Source organism: Hylobates moloch, unplaced genomic scaffold (assembly GCF_009828535.3).
Source record: "Hylobates moloch isolate HMO894 unplaced genomic scaffold, HMol_V3 SCAFFOLD_20, whole genome shotgun sequence".
Taxonomy (NCBI): domain Eukaryota; kingdom Metazoa; phylum Chordata; class Mammalia; order Primates; family Hylobatidae; genus Hylobates; species Hylobates moloch.
The window spans coordinates 50,047,902-50,059,650 of NW_026652295.1; the positions used below are offsets into that span (position 1 = coordinate 50,047,902).

Consider the following 11,749-nt stretch of genomic DNA (forward strand, 5'->3'; position numbering starts at 1 on the left):
CCTCTGAGGTTCAAGTGATTCTCCTGCCTCAGCCTTCTGAGCTGGGATTACAGGAGCCTGCTAACACACCCAGCTAATTTTTTGTATTTTTAGTAGAGACAGGGTTTCACTATATTGGCCAGGCTGGTCTTGAACTCCTGACCTCAGGTGATCCGCCCACCTCAGCCTCCCAAAGTGCTGGGATTACAGGTGTGAGCCGCCACGCCTGACCTTAGAATTTTCATGACCTTGCACTACCAAAGGGAAATTTAAGTCCTCTGTTGTTGTTTTTGAGACGAAGTCTCACTTTGTCTCCCAGGCTGGAGTGCAGTAAGTGGCACAATCTCGGCTCACTACAACCTCCTCCTCCTGGGTTCAAGTGATTCTCCTGCCTCAGCCTCCCTAGTAGCTGGCATTACAGGCACCGGCCACCATGCCCAGCTAATTTTTGTATTTTTAGTAGAGATGGTGTTTCAACATGTTGGTCAGGGTGGTCCCGAACTCCTGACCTCAAGCAGTCCACCGGCCTCAGCCTCCCAAAGTGCTGGGATTACAGGCGTGAGCCACTGCCCCGGCTGGGAAATTTAAGCCCTTTTTACCCTCAGAGGACAGCTCTTTGTAACCCTCTCATTCCTGAGAGAGGTAAGGAATCATATTCTGAGTTAGAGGCCATGGTGGTTGTATCCCTGGACTCTCGGGTTCCTTTGTGGGTTTTGGGTTACACACTCCAGGGGGTGGAGTTATTAAGAAGACCCTGAGATCTCTGTGGCTGCATTTTAAAGATCTCATTTGTAAGGGAAATGATGATTCTGCCAATTTCTTTCCCCTTGTGCACCTTTTCTTTTGAAGTTAAAGTTAATATCCTTTTGGACTTGTACCTCTCTGCTTCTTAGTTCTATAAATCTCTTCCTAGTTTATTTTCTGTAAGAGTGAAGTAGAAATAATTTCCAGAAAATAACTTGTCAACATAAAGTCATGAGGGAGGCTGGTGATATGAGAACTAGAAGGAACTGTCAGAGCTCTGCAGTCATGGTCTTCTGCAGACCAATAATAAGGCAGTATCATGTTCTGTCCTTTCTCCCTCAGAACAGACAGATGCCAGTTAGTTCCCAGGTCTGAATTGTGCTCCTTCCAATCGCTAAACTACTAAAATCCAAAGTTTTAGTCTTTAGAAATTCAGTTGAGTTGTCAGTTTATAAGAACCTGCTATGTGATGGATATGCTATTTTAAGGATATGAAGATTAGTAGGAATTGTGTGGTTATATATTATTTAACTCTGGATGCAGGAATTGTCTGATTGGTTTGGGTTCCCAAAGATAAGAGAAATAGCCTTGATTTTAGACAGCATGCAGACAGGGATACTGGAAGCATCTCTGGGGATTCCTTCTTCTATAGCTTTATAACCCCAGTGACTCACCTTGATTTCTCCCAGCCATAAAATCAGACTGGTAATTTTATCTGGTTTGCTGTCTACTTCACAAGAGGTAGTAGAAGACTATAGCTAAAGAATAGAACACTTTAATTCCCCAGAACTCCAACAAGCCCAGCACCCCCAGATTATATGTTGCTAACAGCAACAGGACAACTTGAGAAGTTATCCCACATCCCAGGCCCATTCCTGTAGTTCGTCCACCAAGGTCAGTTGGAGAAACTTCCATCCAGAACTGAACTCTCAGGCACTGGGATCCCTCTGCTGGCTGATAGCAGAAGCACAGCTTAGCTTTTTCTTTTCTTTTTGTTTTTAAATGAATTCAGGTATTCTAATTAGCATTTTCTTTCTCTCTCCCACACTCCCTCTTTCTGTGTTTCTCTTTCTGGCTGACTCTGTAATCCTTAATACACTTCTCTTGGTGTCTTTAATTCCTACATTGAGCTTGAGTTCATAGCCCATTCCTGGTAGAAGACCACTGTCTGATGGGTGCTGGCTAAATGAATGCCTCAATACAGGGTTACAGGGACTGCCATAGAAATAGGTTCAAAGCACAGAGGGGACATTAGGCCCTGAACTCATGAATAATTCCTGCATCTCATATCAGTGATGGTCATAATAATGGCAAGTAGTTATGCAGACTTGGAACCAAGCACTTTGTTAAACACTTTACAGGCATTATGTCATATAGTTCTTTTACAGCCCTGTAAGGCAGCTTCTCTGTCATTTACTCCACAGATAACAAAGCTCAGGCTGGATTCATGCAGCTTGTTGATGGTGGGGCTCAGGATGTGAGCTCAGGTCTCTCTGGCACCAATGTCGTAACTGCAAACTACAGTGACCTCAGATACTCCAGGCTTTCCAAGCCCGTATCTTGGCAGGCAGAAGTTCTTTGACCTTGCTCTGCCTAGAAGTCTCTTCCGCCTTTATCTTTTCTCAGGAATTCTGATTTTTCCTTCGAGATTCAGTTCAGGGTCACTTCAAGGGGCTATACCCCCATCCTTTCCCTGTTTTGGTTGTTTGCTGAGACCCCCGTGAACCATTGTTTGTCTCTAATGGAGCACTAATTGCACATTTTTGTGTTGATTGCCCTACATGTCTGTCTCCCCAGTAAACTTTGATCTCTTTGAAGGCAGGAAGTGTATCTTACCAGTCTTTGTATCCCTAGTACCTAGTACCTAGCACAGAGCCCAGCTCATAGCAATAAAAATGACAGCAATACTTCACATTTACTACGCACTTACGTTGGGCTGGGCAGAATGCTAAGCACTTCATTTTTTAGACTCTCTCATTTAACTATCACACAACCCATATAATACATAGAATTATGAAGAAACGGAGGCTGAGAGAATTCTATAACTTGCCCAAGGTCACCCCAGTAAGTGGCAAAACTGGAACTTGACTCCAGGTCTCCCTGAACTTCTTTACATTTTATTAATTTTCATGCCCTACACTTTTTTACCTGATTAGGTATTTTTTCTCCTTCAATATTGATTGAGACATATGAGTAGGAATTATATTTTCTTTGCTAAAATTAGTAAGCACCTTGAACAGTACTTGCTGTATGTGCTCCAATACTTGCTGTATGTGCTCGTTGTATGTGCTCCATTTAGATAAATCAGATATTAAATTTTTCTGAAGAAAAAAGCTTGGGAAACATAATTCCATGAAGTAACTAGAAATGATCAAAATCTATTTCCTTACCTAGCAACTTCACATGAAATTTTGCAGCAGTTTTATGAAATATTTTATGAAATAATTGCTGTATTCATCTGTCACCAAGAAATACAAGTATAAGTTAAGCATTTCTGAAGCCTGAAATTCACCGAGTACAGTTTTAATTACCCAAGAGAGGCAAATCTAAAACTACTTGCTTTTCAGAGCATAATTTAAAAAAATGAACAACAATCTTTGCAATTAGATTTTATGTTAACTTTAGGTCACATGTTAATTTTAACTGTTAGGATATCCTAGAATGTGCATTGTTCTTTACCAACCTAACTGATGAGTCAATTTGCCCGTCTTAAATATGAGGCTTAGTCAGTTGCTCACCTCATATTTTCAAAGTACCAGTGAAATTAGCGGATAGTTTAAGATTAGGTAGGTGCTAAAGAAATACAGTCTATCATTAGCTATATCAATATTTGTAATTCTTATACTTCAATATGATATTTCATGCTATTGAAGCCTGTTTTATTATTACATTTTAATATCAAGAAAACCCCATATCCTTTAAAGGTTACCTTACTTATAGATATAATTAAATCTTGATAATCATTAAGTCATTGATATCACTAAATTATGTTAGGGTAGCTAACATTTCCATTTTACAAGATGTAACTTTGCCTCACACTGAGTGTAGTCAACATAGAATATTGGGACAGGACAGGCGTGGTGGCTTACGCCTGTAATTCCAGCACTTTTGGAGGCTGAGGCGGGAAGATCATTTGAGGTTAGAAGTTTGAGACCAGCCTGGCTAACATGGTGAAACCCCATCTCTACTAAAAATACAAAAATTAGCTGGGCATGGTGGTACACGCCTGTAATACCAGCTACTTGGGAGGCTGAGGCAGGAGAACTGCTTGAACCCGGGAAACGGAAGTTGCAGTGAACCAAGATTGCGCCACTGCATTCCAGCTGGGCAACAGAGCAAGACCCTGTTTCAAAAAAAATTTAAAAAAAGCTTTGGGAGACCGGGATGGGAGGATCACCTGAGGTCGGGCGTTCCAGACCAGCCTGACCAACATGGAGAAACCCCATCTCTACTAAAAATGCAAAATTAGCCAGGCGTGGTGGCACATGCCTGTAATCCCAGCTACTTGGGAGGCTGAGGCAGGAGAATCGCTTGAACCCGGGAGGCAGAGGTTGTGGTGAGCCGAGCTGGAGCCATTGCATTCCAGCCTGGGCAACAACAGTGAAACTCTGTCTCAAAAAAAAAAAAAAAAAAAGAAAGAAAGAAAAAGAATATTGGGACAGTAAGGGATCTTGGTCCAACTCCATTATTCTACAGATGAATTAAAGGAGGCTCAAAGAAGCTGTCTGCAGCTCCTTGCTTCCTCTACTGTACCAGAAAGCCACGTTACATTAAAACAACCACAGATCCCAGCCGGCCTGGTGGCTCACGCCTGTAATCCCAACACTTGGGGAGGCTGAGGAGGGAGGAGTGCTTGAGCCTAGGAGTTTGGGCCCAGCCTGCTGTACATAGCGACACCCCCGTCTCTACAACAGCAGCAGCAACAAAAAATTATCCGGGCCTGTCAGCGTGCACCTATGGTCCTAGCTACTCTGGAGGATCACTTGAGCCCAGGAATTAGAGGTTGCAATGAGCTGTGATCGTGCCACTGCACTCTAGCCTGAGCGACAGAATGAGACCCTGTCCCAAAAGAAAATAGCCATAGTTCCTTGTCCGTCTTAGCTGCATTCATGTCTCACTGCGGCTTTGCCAATTTTCCTTTCTTTTCTGCAGGTTGCATCCCCTGTCCTTAGGGCGCGGCACGGAGTGCAGGCGGGCCGCAGCCATGACGACCGCCATCTTGGAGCGCCTGAGCACCCTGTCGGTCAGCGGGCAGCAGCTGCGCCGTCTGCCCAAGATCCTGGAGGATGGGCTTCCCAAGATGCCTTGCACTGTCCCGGAAACGGATGTGCCCCAGCTCTTCCGGGAGCCTTACATCCGCACCGGCTACCGCCCCACGGGGCACGAGTGGCGCTACTACTTCTTCAGCCTCTTTCAGAAACACAACGAGGTGGTCAACGTCTGGACCCATTTACTGGCAGCCCTGGCCGTCCTCTTGCGATTCTGGGCCTTTGCCGAGGCTGAGGCCTTGCCATGGGCGTCTACCCACTCCCTGCCTCTGCTCCTCTTCATCCTGTCGTCAATCACTTACCTCACCTGCAGCCTTCTGGCCCACCTGCTGCAGTCCAAGTCAGAGCTCTCCCACTACACCTTCTACTTTGTGGACTATGTTGGTGTGAGCGTTTACCAATATGGCAGTGCTTTGGCTCATTTCTTCTACAGCTCTGACCAGGCCTGGTATGAGCGGTTCTGGCTTTTCTTCTTGCCAGCAGCTGCCTTCTGTGGCTGGTTATCTTGTGCTGGCTGTTGCTATGCGAAATATCGTTACCGGAGGCCTTATCCAGTCATGAGGAAGATCTGTCAAGTGGTGCCGGCAGGGCTGGCCTTTATCCTAGACATCAGCCCTGTGGCACACCGTGTGGCGCTCTGTCACCTGGCTGGCTGCCAGGAGCAAGCAGCCTGGTACCACACCCTCCAGATCCTCTTCTTCCTGGTTAGCGCTTATTTCTTCTCCTGCCCGGTGCCTGAGAAGTACTTCCCGGGTTCCTGTGACATCGTGGGCCATGGGCATCAGATCTTCCATGCCTTTCTGTCCATCTGCACGCTCTCCCAGCTGGAGGCCATCCTCCTGGACTACCAGGGGCGGCAGGAGATCTTTCTGCAGCGCCATGGACCCCTGTCTGTCCACATGGCCTGCCTCTCCTTCTTCTTCCTGGCTGCCTGCAGTGCTGCCACCGCAGCCCTTCTGAGGCACAAAGTCAAGGCCAGACTGACCAAGAAAGATTCTTGAGGCTGGCAAGTGGGGCAACGTGTGGAGGAAGCCCCTCATAATTTGGAGAAAACTTGATACAACAGAGGCTGACTTTTAAGGGATTGGCTTTTAAATTAATACATATATCCAAGGATATGTTATGGCTGCAGTGTTTGAAAGCCAAAGGATTTAAGAGTTTTGTTGTTGTTAATAAAAGGAATACTCCTTTTCCTTTTGGATCATAGCTTAACAAGGCACAGGAAGGGAAGAGATCTTGACTAAGATTCATGAGACATTGAATTAAGGAGAATCATCTTCATGCCTGAAAATTTAGCAAAATTCTGACTATGGCCTCCACGGTCAATTCCTAAAAGCTGAATGGATAATAAAATTGGACTGGAAAGTAAGTAGGTGACTGGTCCTCACCCTGTTGGAATGGCAATCTTACTGTGCTGTTCTTTGGTAATGGAATAAATTGACCCAAGGACCCAATTTCATTTGGATTTCAAATTGTCCAGAGTGGAAAAGCCTTCAAGATGACATAATGAATTACTCAGTTCATCTGATTTCTGGTCCCTCCTTTCTCGACAACTATAATACTAACCCTTTTCTCAGGATAACTGTCTACCTGGCAGTTTTCTCTAAAGTGCTGTTCACTCCCATCCCTACCTTGCATGGTAATATAAAAGACTAGGAAGCAGTCATACTTCCAGGAAATGCTTGGATTCGTGTGGACATTCAGGAAGCTTATTCTCATATAATAGTAATCTAAACAGTACTAGAAATTACAGTGCCAAGAGCCACCAGGAGGCCCAGCCAATAACCATAGATACTATATGGTGTCATGGGACCCGTCTATTTTTTACCGGTGGACTACAGGATTACTTGAGAGTTATCAGGGCTACCTAACAGACCAGGAGATCTGGGTGTTGCACCAGGGAATCTCCATATTTGACCAGCATGTTTTAAAAGCTCTTGGTAGGATTAGTTGGTTCTAAGGATCCCTCTAGGGACCTCATTATTTCAAGAGGAACCCAAAGTCCAGCCTTCTACATAGATGTTGCCCCATGAAGGACGCACATAACTAACCCCATTCAGGGTTCTCAGGCAGGCAGTCCTGCCTCAGCTTAGAGCAGAACCCTTAAAATACTCAAGTACTGGGATAGGCAAGCATGTGTGTTTACTGTAGATTGGTCCCTGAAGGCTCCTTCGGGTGAGAACATGTGAACCAGGCACCCTGGTTTGTTTGGAGCATTGCTGCCCAGAAGCTTCTATGGGATAGGTGGTGCTTGGGATTGATGTGTTCTGGCCATGCAGCCCTCCCTGAGGATTGACTTCTGCACTAATCCAGTGAAGGAGGCTGTGTCAAAAGAAGGGCTCAGAAGCCCTCTTTTCAGAGGCAATGATTCCTTTCAGTATGAGGTCCCTTAGTTACTAAAAAGGGACGTGATTGAACTCCAGTTTGATGAACCTCCTCTGAGTTTACTTTATTGTCTTCAAATCTTTTGTTTTCTTCCTTTCTGTGAGATTTGTGAGTTGTGTGCCTTATAAATGGAAATGTATGAACACTTTACTTAATATATGCCCATGTAGAATTTTCTGTTTTGGGTTATTGGGATAAGAAAAAATATATATTGCTCTTCAACTAGTGAATGAAAGAAACTTCAGAAAGCTAGAATTGCTTATCAAACAAAAGACTTTCTGAATCTGTATTTTGGCTACAAACAAACATATTCAACTGAAGCTTTCCAATAATCTTTATATCAAGAAAGCATGCGTCTTGTCAGCTACGTTGTTTTCTTAGATGGATTTCTCCTGTTAATCCTCAAATATCTGAACTTCTGTGTTACCCAAGTGTCTTATACAAGCTTCTGGTGTCTAGGACAAATTTATGGCAAATAAAATTAGCAAACTGAACTGGGTTGAACTGAACAAGAGGATGGGGGAATTGTGCAAATACGTTGTTAGTAGAAGGTCAATTTAAAATAGGAACTAGAAATTGTTTGAAGTTTTCTTTATCACAGATTCAAAGACTGTATTATTTTGAAAGTTGGAAGGAGAAGGGAGGGAAGAGAGCAGAAGGGAAGAAGGTGTAAGTCAAGCTCTTGAAGGTAACTGGTGGTATTGTGGGCAGAGATCTTTAGTTCAAATTCACGTATTTTTTAAAAGAGAGAACCGGAGGTAGAGCAGTGATCAGATGGGTGCACAGACCAGTGCCAATCTGAACATTGTTAATGGCCTGTGACATGATGAGCACAGGAACAGGCATTAAGATATTGCCATACAATTTTAATGTATACAAGTATTGGCCCCTCAAGTGGTTGGAAATTTTTTTTTTAATCTTTTTCTGAGACAGGGTCTTACTCTGTCGCCCAGGCTGGAGTGCAGTGATGCAATCACAGCTCACTGCAGCCTCGACCTCCCCAGCTCAAGCAATCCTCCCACCTCAGCCTCCTAAGTACCTGGTACTACAGGCGCATGCCACCACACCTGGCTAATTTTTGCATTTTTTGTAGAGACAGGGTTTTGCCATGTTGCTTAGGCTGGTCTTGAACTCCTGAACTCAAGTGATCCGCCCCCCTCAGCCTCCCAAAGTGTTGGGATTACAGACATTAGCCATCATGCCCGCCCTAGAAACAGTTTTTTAATAGGAGATATTTGAGAGGCATTGAGGTAGGAGACTCTATGACATGCCCTCAGAATATCAGAATCTTCTGAGAAATAAACTAGGAAATGCAGATGTTTTTAACTACTCAGACTTTTCAGGAATTACTCCTTTTAAAACATTTTTGTTAAAGTTAGTGTATCAGTAAGAAACAGACCTAGTTTAAAAGGAATAATCAACAATTTTATAAAGGAGATGGCTTATTCTACCATAGCCCCTCCAACATACCTACTGGAAATTCTGCTAGTTAACTTTATCTCTCTCTTTCTTAATTTAGACTTTCAACCTATGAAAATGTAAATACGTTTGAAAAAACTAAACTATCAGTGATTTACATCTTCTCATGAATGAAATGCAGTGTAGGGAGAGGAGATGGCAGGACACAGCAAATGGGACACATTTGCCTGCTTCTCTCTTGCCTAATTCTTCCTGACCTGTATTTACTGATGAGTAATAATACTTGTAAGACTCTAGGGGTTCATTTCCCATTTCAGCGGAAAGTACTTGACTCAATAACAATATTCTCAAGAGTCTTCTACTGGAAGCTAGAAATAAATAGGAGTTTAAGTCCATAGAATGAAGGTAGTTATTCCTGCCTCTGTTGCTCACCTGTTCACAAAAAGTACGTTTATGCTTGAAAACATTAGATTCTTTGGTTACTGCACTGTAGTTTCAAATGGATCCTCCAGATGGCATTCATGTCTTACTCAGAAAGGGCACAGCCATTGTCCCCAAGGCTTCTGTCTACTAATTTTATTGGTCTTGTGTGTTGCTTGATTGCTTGGCAAAAAAAAATGGAGCTATTTTCTGTCTATATAAATCTACTTATATGAATAACCATTAAAGTGATTTTGCATATGCATTGTTGTAGTGTCAGCAGTTTAAAGAAACAGCTACCTTGTTTCTTTGACAAGGTCTTAACAAGGACTACCTTGAAGAGGCCCCCTCTAAAAGGTTTTATTTATACAAACATTGTCAGGAAAAAGAGGTCAGGACACTACCTCTACCAAGAAGCAGGAAAGTATAAAAACTTTTAAAAAATCTCCATACCCTATCCCCCCATACACATATCCCCCATACACACACCCTAATTCCTACTTGTGAGTAGAACAAATTGCTTCCCCACAAAAAGCTATGAAGTTGATTTCTCTGAAGATTTCAATGTAATTAAATCAATATTCCTAGTTTCATAGATAATAGTGTTAAAGATTTCAAAATTTTTAATTCATTGGCTACAATTTTATAAATGTAAAAATTATGAATTATACTATGATTTAACTATAGCAGGTATTACAACGTACGTGTTGTGAAATGTGGCATCTATCAACCAACTAATTATATAGCCTTCAAAGTTAGACTGAAAGAGCTGTGTAAAAGGTGATTCTCCAGGCAACTGCAGCTTCAGGCTATAGTACTATCACAATCACTAAGAAAACAGCATTTCTATGGCTAGAGGCTCCACTGGTCGAATTATGGTTGTCACTCTTGTCCAAACCCTTTTTTTCCACCAGCAAGGGCCCTAGGCAGTTTGAAAATGCTTCTGTTGTTACTGTTACTAGTTTAACCACTCTTCAGTTATTAATTTAGCAAGAATTTATTGAGCACCTATTGGTGAAAGGTACCACATTGGCTCTGGAGACACCGCAGTGTGGAAAAACACACTCTGTGGGCAGAGAGTCTGCCATCTGCTAAATGAGGACCAGTATCTTTTCCTTGGGCCATGAGGGTCCCTCTCCCCAGATCGTGGTTCCAATCACAGCCTGAGGGCCAAGAGGCTGGGACCTGGTTTGGCCCAGAACTTCTTCATAAGGATTAAGCTCTCTCTCCCCTTTACCTCCAGAGGTTGGAAACATCTTCCCCTGTAGCAAGGCAGTCACCTTAAAGCTGCCTCTACTTCCCGTTACTCCTGCTACTTCTCCAACCCTTCTCACTACCCTCTAGTTGTTTTAACTCAGTCCTGGGGACCCTTGACACATCCAGACACAGAGAGAGAGAAGCCCTAAATTTCCACAAGCAGTAGAGACTTCCCAGGTACATAAAGTCCCATCCTTCAAGGAAGAGGATGTGTGGTTCCAACCTGAGTACAGGTTCCTAACTTGGTAAGTTGAAAACAGCATGTTGCACTCTGGCTACCTCCTTAAAACAATAACCATATCCTTTGTGGAATTATTATAGAAGTAATTTAACATGGAAGGAAAATCACTGCATTAAAAAGATAATTCATTTAAATATTAACTTTGGGAGCATATCTATCGATGGTAAGGGCTTTTCTTACATAACAGGATTCTCACTGGAAGAGGTATTCACTATATTTTAAGATTCCAGGAGGCCTGGACCATATGGAAGGCTACAGAACAACAGCTCAAATTTTATTGTGCATTATGATTTCTAAAACATTTTCACATCAATATGAGCTTCTAAACTGTATGAGGTAAGTAAGGCCAAACAGGTCTCCATTGAACTAGGAAACACTAGAAAGGTCGAGTGACTGGTTTGAAGCCACACAACTAGTTATAATGTTTAAACTCATTTTTCCTTCAGATAAATTCACGGGCCAGCTTATCAGAAACATCAGCACCAAATACTTGCAGAGCTTTTTACAGCAAATGAAGCACTTTTATGCATTATATACACTTTGACATAATCTTTTAGCTTTTGATCCTAATAATCTCATGCATAGCCAGGGTTGCATCATTTCTTTTTTGAGTTAAAGTGACTTCACTCCACCCACATCCTTGGATGCAGAATAAAGCATTCATTGCATCACAGAGGCTTCTCAGAACCCCAAAGTTCATTGTCCAGGGGCCCTTGGGGAGTGGATTATAAAGTCAAGTCCTACTCTCCAGTCAGTTTCCTGAAAATATGTTTGGATCCTTGGATGAGAAAGTCCTGCCAAATCTCAAAGCCTCCCTTTTATCTTTTGATGGGATTGTCAGTTCTTTAAACAATCACCTTTCCCTGGGATTTTGACAAGAGATATGAACTTGAACATGGGATTTTAAAAATGTTTCTCTGCCATGTGAGTTTTGCAGACTTACTAGAAAGCACAAAAAAAGTCTTTGATTATTTCTCAAAGCAATATATGCTTATTAAAGAAACTAGAAAAGTAGGAAGAAAAGTAATCCTTGGAT

At 42.7% G+C, this 11,749-nt stretch overlaps 1 protein-coding gene across 2 annotated transcripts in view; it reads left to right on the top strand.

Moving 5' to 3' along the window:
• Positions 1-9,478, top strand: part of PAQR8 (progestin and adipoQ receptor family member 8) — a 46,575-nt gene extending 37,097 nt beyond the window's left edge. For both annotated transcript variants that reach the window (XM_032141596.2, XM_032141595.2), the window contains one exon: positions 4,876-9,478. In XM_032141596.2, the coding sequence (XP_031997487.1) occupies positions 4,928-5,992 (1,065 nt within the window). In that variant the 5' untranslated portion in view covers positions 4,876-4,927 and the 3' untranslated portion in view covers positions 5,993-9,478. The remainder of the gene's footprint in view (positions 1-4,875) is intronic.
• The last annotated feature ends 2,271 nt before the right edge of the window (positions 9,479-11,749 follow it).